The sequence below is a fragment of the Erpetoichthys calabaricus genome, chromosome 2 (assembly GCF_900747795.2).
Source record: "Erpetoichthys calabaricus chromosome 2, fErpCal1.3, whole genome shotgun sequence".
NCBI lineage: Eukaryota > Metazoa > Chordata > Cladistia > Polypteriformes > Polypteridae > Erpetoichthys > Erpetoichthys calabaricus.
This window is the reverse complement of record NC_041395.2, coordinates 217,664,546-217,670,545: the sequence shown is the minus strand read 5'-3', so window position 1 is coordinate 217,670,545 and position 6,000 is coordinate 217,664,546. Positions and strand designations below refer to the sequence as shown.

At 39.2% G+C, this 6,000-nt stretch overlaps 1 protein-coding gene across 1 annotated transcript in view; it reads right to left on the bottom strand.

Annotated features, from left to right (window-relative positions):
* Positions 1 to 359: 359 nt before the first annotated feature.
* Positions 360 to 6,000, bottom strand: part of LOC114644392 (L-threonine ammonia-lyase) — a 33,455-nt gene continuing 27,814 nt past the window's right edge. The window contains exons 10-11 of the mRNA XM_028792534.2: positions 1,341 to 1,398; positions 360 to 1,244 (exon numbers count right to left, since the gene is read on the bottom strand). Coding sequence (XP_028648367.2) covers positions 1,146 to 1,244; positions 1,341 to 1,398 — 157 coding nt within the window. The 3' untranslated portion in view covers positions 360 to 1,145. The remainder of the gene's footprint in view (positions 1,245 to 1,340; positions 1,399 to 6,000) is intronic.

The following is a 6,000-nucleotide window of genomic DNA, read 5'->3' as shown; positions in this document are numbered from 1 at the left end:
CCAGTATAGTGCGTGACATGGAAAAGGACGAATGGGAATCGAGAAATACTGCGTCGGCTGTGTGTGGGCAGGACCGGTTTTGAAGTGGAAGCAGGATGAACCAGAAGAGAAATATATATAAGAGATAGATGCAGGAGAAACCTAGAATATTCATATGGCTATTAGGGAAATTCACATATTACACTCAGAATGTTTCCATCTTTGTAATTCAATCATGAAGCTGTGAAATAGCAGCACTGTCTGCTGAATCACTGTGACATCTTTTTTTGTATCTGAAAAAAATATATCTACTTATAAAATAGGTCAATATGTTTGTTTTTTTCCCCAATGTAAAATGTATCTTAATTTCAAGACAGACATTTGGCATTCTGTGCCTTGAGTCAGCAACAATCTTTTATTTTTGGTCTCAGTTTTTTTTAGCTCCAAAATCTGGATCACAGCAAAAATTAACTATATGACATTTAATATTATTTTTTCCATAGTTTCAGTAATTTGTATTAACAAAGCATATGTTAGATTTGTTTAAAATAAAATGACAATGTTTTGTTGAAGATACAGGGCTAATTATAAAATTATTCTAAAATAATCATCATTGAGCAAACATTTAATATTTAAAAATAAACTTGCATATTTCATAAAATTCATATTTTACTGTCTGTAGTACTCTTAAAAAAGTCTGATTTCTCTTCTGGGCTGATATATTATGCTTGTGTCTTTTGGTACCATCTCTTTTCACAATTTTGTAGAATAAAATGAAAAAATGTTTACTTTAAAATACAGTATATTGTATATTATGTAACTGCCCACTTTCTACACTATGAATATAGTGATTTTTTTCTAATGCAAAGAGGATTGGCCTGAGAAAAACCTGAAATTTACACTTTCGGTTAAAAACATCCACAATCCATCCAAGATCCTCAGGTCTGTTTCTGAAATGTGTATTTCATATGAATTGCTTCATAAACATTAAATTGCAAAGTAGTTATGCTACAGTATATGCTTGTCCAGTTATGTAGCTAGTTTTTGCGAGTTTGTGTGTATTTGTGTACGTGTGTGTGTGTGTGTGTGTGTGCGTGTGTGTGTGTGAGAGAGAGAGAGCGAAAGTAAATAAAGTGCAGTGCCAAAGATCTTCCATGCCTTCAGCATCACCGTTCCTGCCAGCATAGTGCTGTGTATCGCTCCATCAGAGCATTCCGAAGTTGGGCTGACTGGAGTTTGTCTCGGGTTTCCACTGTGCAAGAGACCTGTGACAGAATAGTACAATGTCTTTGTCAGGCTTCTCTGTGTTGTTAATCAGAATTTAGGAGAATGTTCTTAAAAGGAAAACAGCGTTAACTCACCTGAATGTTAAAAAGATCAGACATTGTGCTGGGTCTCTCAAGACTGATATCCAGCAATCTGCAAAAAATGGGAAATTCTTCATGAAACTGCACAAAACATTTTTAACTACTTGTACATTAAAAAAATAGTTATTGACCTAATAAACAATCTTATTTATAGTTTCTTATTTATATTAGGTAAACACTACACTTAATGGTGTAGTTTAAAGGTAATATATATTTTGGTTAAATTATGATTAAATATTTGACAATGAATGTAGGGAAAATTAACAAACTTTGAAAGGCATTTTAATGCAAAAAGACAAGCTTGGAAGCTCATCCCTGTTGGGGCCCGTGGTCACTGGCAGGGGGTGCCCGGATAATTATGGAGCCCTGGAAGGCAAAACTTCCGCCACACCAGGAAGTGCTGCCGGAACAGAGTCCAGGTACGCCTGGAGTGCTTCTGGGTGTAAAGGCAGCACTTCCGCCACACCAGGAAGTGCTGCCAGAAGATCATCAGGAAGCACCTGCAGCACATCCAGGTGAACTATAAAAGAGGCCGCCTCACTCCATTCGGAGACCCGGAGTCGGGTAGAAGAGGATGGAGCTTGTGAGGAATGGAGTAGAGGCGGCAATACAGAGAAGAGAGGAAAAGACTGAGTTATTGTGAGTCTTTGGGCACTGTGGTTGTGCTGTGTGAGCAGAGGAAAATAAAGTATGTGCTTTGGACATCTGGATGTCTTGGTGTCTGTCTGTATCTGGGGTTATCTTTCACAAAATATATATATATATATATACAGTGCATCCAGAAAGTATTCACAGCGCATCACTTTTTAATAATAATAACAGCCTTATTCCAAAATGGATTAAATTCATTTTTTCCTCAGAATTCTACACACAACACCCCATAATGACAACGTGAAAAAAGTTTACTTGAGATTTTTGCAAATTTATTAAAAATAAAAAAATTGAGAAAGCACATGTACATAAGTATTCACAGCCTTTGCCATGAAGCTCAAAATTGAGCTCAGGTGCATCCTGTTTCCCCTGATCATCCTTGAGATGTTTCTGCAGCTTAATTGGAGTCCACCTGTGGTAAATTCAGTTGATTGGACATGATTTGGAAAGGCACACACCTGTCTATATAAGGTCCCACAGTTGACAGTTCATGTCAGAGCACAAACCAAGCATGAAGTCAAAGGAATTGTCTGTAGACCTCTGAGACAGGATTGTCTCGAGGCACAAATCTGGGGAAGGTTACAGAAAATTTCTTCTTCTTTGAAAGTCCCACTGAGCACAGTGGCCTCCATCATCCGTAAGTGGAAGAAGTTCGAAACCACCAGGACTCTTCCTAGAGCTGGCCGGCCATCTAAACTGAGCGATCAGGGGAGAAGGGCCTTAGTCAGGGAGGTGACCAAGAACCCGATGGTCACTCTGTCAGAGCTCCAGAGGTCCTCTGTGGAGAGAGGAGAACCTTCTCTGCAGCAATCCACCAATCAGGCCTGTATGGTAGAGTGGCCAGACAGAAGCCACTCCTTAGTAAAAGGCACATGCCAAAAGGCACCTGAAGGACTCTCAAACCATGAGAAAGAAAATTCTCTGGTCTGATGAGACAAAGATTGAACTCTTTGGTGTGAATGGCAGGCATCACGTTTGGAGGAAACCAGGCACCGCTCATCACCAGGCCAATACCATCCCTACAGCGAAGCATGGTGGTGGCAGCATCATGCTGTGGGGATGTTTTTCAGCGGCAGGGACTGGGAGACTAGTCAGGATAAAGGGAAAGATGACTGCAGCAATGTACAGAGACATCCTGGATAAAAACCTGCTCCAGAGCGCTCTTGACCTCAGACTGGGGCGACGGTTCATCTTTCAGCAGGACAACAACCCTAAGAACACAGCCAAGATGTGAAAGGAGTGGCTTCAGGACAACTCTGTGAATGTCCTTGAGTGGCCCAGCCAGAGCCCAGACTTGAATCCGATTGAACATCTCTGGAGAGATCTTAAAATGGTTCTGCACCGACGCTTCCCATCCAACCTGATGGAGCTTGAGAGGTGCTGCAAAGAGGAATGGGCGAAACTGGCCAAGGATAGGTGTGCCAAGCTTGTGGCATCATATTCAACAAGACTTGAGGCTGTAATTGCTGCCAAAGGTGCATCGACAAAGTATTGAGCAAAGGCTGTGAATACTTATGTACATGTGATTTCTCAGTTTGTTTATTTTTAATAAATTTGCAAAAACCTCAAGTAAACTTTTTTCACGTTGTCATTATGGGGTGTTGTGTGTAGAATTCTGAGGAAAAAATGAATATAATCCATTTTGGAATAAGGCTGTAACATAACAAAATGTGGAAAAAGTGATGCGCTGTGAATATTTTCCGGATGCACTGTATATATATATATATATATATATATATATATATATATATATATATATATATATATATATATATATATATATATAAATACAGTGGAACCTCGAGATACGACCACCTCTGTATACGAGAAATTCAAAATACGAGGAAAGTATGAGCGAAAAATTCAGATCTAAATGCGAGCATTGGCTCACGTAACGAGCCACGAGCCAGGCTGTGGGTATAGCTCGCGGCTTAGCGAGGGGGCGTGGTAGCAGTTGCGAGCCGCGATCTGCGGTGTCTGCGTTTCTCACTTAAGTGCACAGGTGGGAAACTGCCCACATCCATGATTGTTCCTGTGGCTGATGGGCTGCAGCTGCCATGTCCTCCCCTCATATATAGAGAAGCGCGAGCCGGTTAAGGGGGAGAAGAAGTAAAAGAAAAGAGAGGAGAGAGAACGGAGGTTGCAGCAGGCAGGCAGGCAGGCAGGCAGGCAGCAGGAAGTTGGTGCGGGAGAGCGAGCGAGTGCAGGCTCGCGTGGAGCTGAACAGTGAGCTGAACAGGCGAGCCAAACAGCTGAAGCAGGACGGTGTAGAGAAGGTCAGCTGCATTAAGAGTGTCTCGCCTGTTGCAGAGCCCGCAGGTGAGACGCTAACAGAGAAGAAGCACCGGGGATTGTCATCTGTTTTTTAAAGACTGCATCCTTTTGACGTTTTAACCTCGTGTTAAAGGATTGTTATTCTTGTGTATTTTAAACCTCCACTTCACAACTGTTTTAAGGATTATTTATTTAAAGATTTATTGAATGCTCTACTGCACTTTTGACACCTGTTTTGAGTCTTTTAATAATCAGTTATATTATTTACCAGTGTTATTTATTAAAGGTAGACTACAGTATATATAATTTATCAGTGTTATTTGTTAGGAAAATTGATTTTTATGTTAATATATTTGGGGTGCGGAACGGATTAACTGGATTCCCATTATTTTCAATGGGGAAGTTTGTTCTAGATACGAGAAATTCGCTATACAAGCTCAGTGCTGGAACGAATTAAACTCGTATCTAGAGGTTCAACTGTATATATATATATATATATATATATATATATATATATATATATATATATATATATATATATATATATATATAATTCCTACATAGACAGGTGAAAACTTTCAGTTCATCTTTTACAACCACATAATTATTTGTACTTTGATAAATTAAATGAATTTAAAAATATAAACATGCATACACATATCTGAAATGTATACACTATTACTATATATTTTACCAAGGTGCTAAAAGTAGGATGCTAAAGACAGATAAAACATTAAAATGGCATAGGATAAAGGGGAATACTCAATAGGGGGCTGTTCTGAACTGAAGTAACGATAATGTTTAGTAGAGAGTCCCCAGCAAAAACCAGTGCTGGAGACATGGCAGGCAGGGTGCAGTGTGCAGTGCAAATGTAAAAGTAAATGGGAGGAAAATGGTACTTTCTGGTGGTACCGTAATGACACCATTATGGACCTTAGCTGAGCGACTGTTTTAAAATCTATTAGGATGCAGAAACACTTGAAATGCAGGCTTATTATAGGACATCAGCCAATATACTGTAAGTGAAATAGAGTCACCTTTAAATGACAGCCATTGGCTACTGAATGAATGCACCTTATACAAAATCAAAATTGCTGCTGGTTTGCCTTGTAGGTAATCTCTAAATCAGATGCTGATTTGAATATTTTATTGGGGGGTCCTTTTAAAATTAACATTGTTCTTGAAAACAACAAGTTTGTATACAATTACAACATACAGTTGGTATGTATTGCTTCCCAAGAAAAAAAATCATTTCATTTTCCTGGACAATTTCATCCAATACATGATTAAGCGTAGCCAGATTATATGCAAAACTCAGACACAGGAACAGCATTCAGACTTCACAGAAACAATCTAAAAAATGAATCTGGGTGCCCCTTGAGTTGTAAGGGAGCAACACTAATTCCTGGACAGCCAGACAATGCCTTACAGAAAATGCTGTCCTGAAATATCCATGCCTGACCACAGAAAGTGCAAAGACAAAAGTTTTTATAAACACAAAAACTATGTTGGGTCTTCCCTTGTCCTATGCCAACCTGCTGCCCGTTATGCAGCAGGAAACCATTTACAATATTCATACTTCTAAATACTGGTTTGAAAAGTATTTCTATAGAGAGAGCGCATGAGAATGAAGACAATTATGGTCACTTCTTTAAGCAACTGGTCAACATTGCTTACTCTGTCTGTACATATTCTGTGCAGTACATACAGTACTAATAATTAACATACA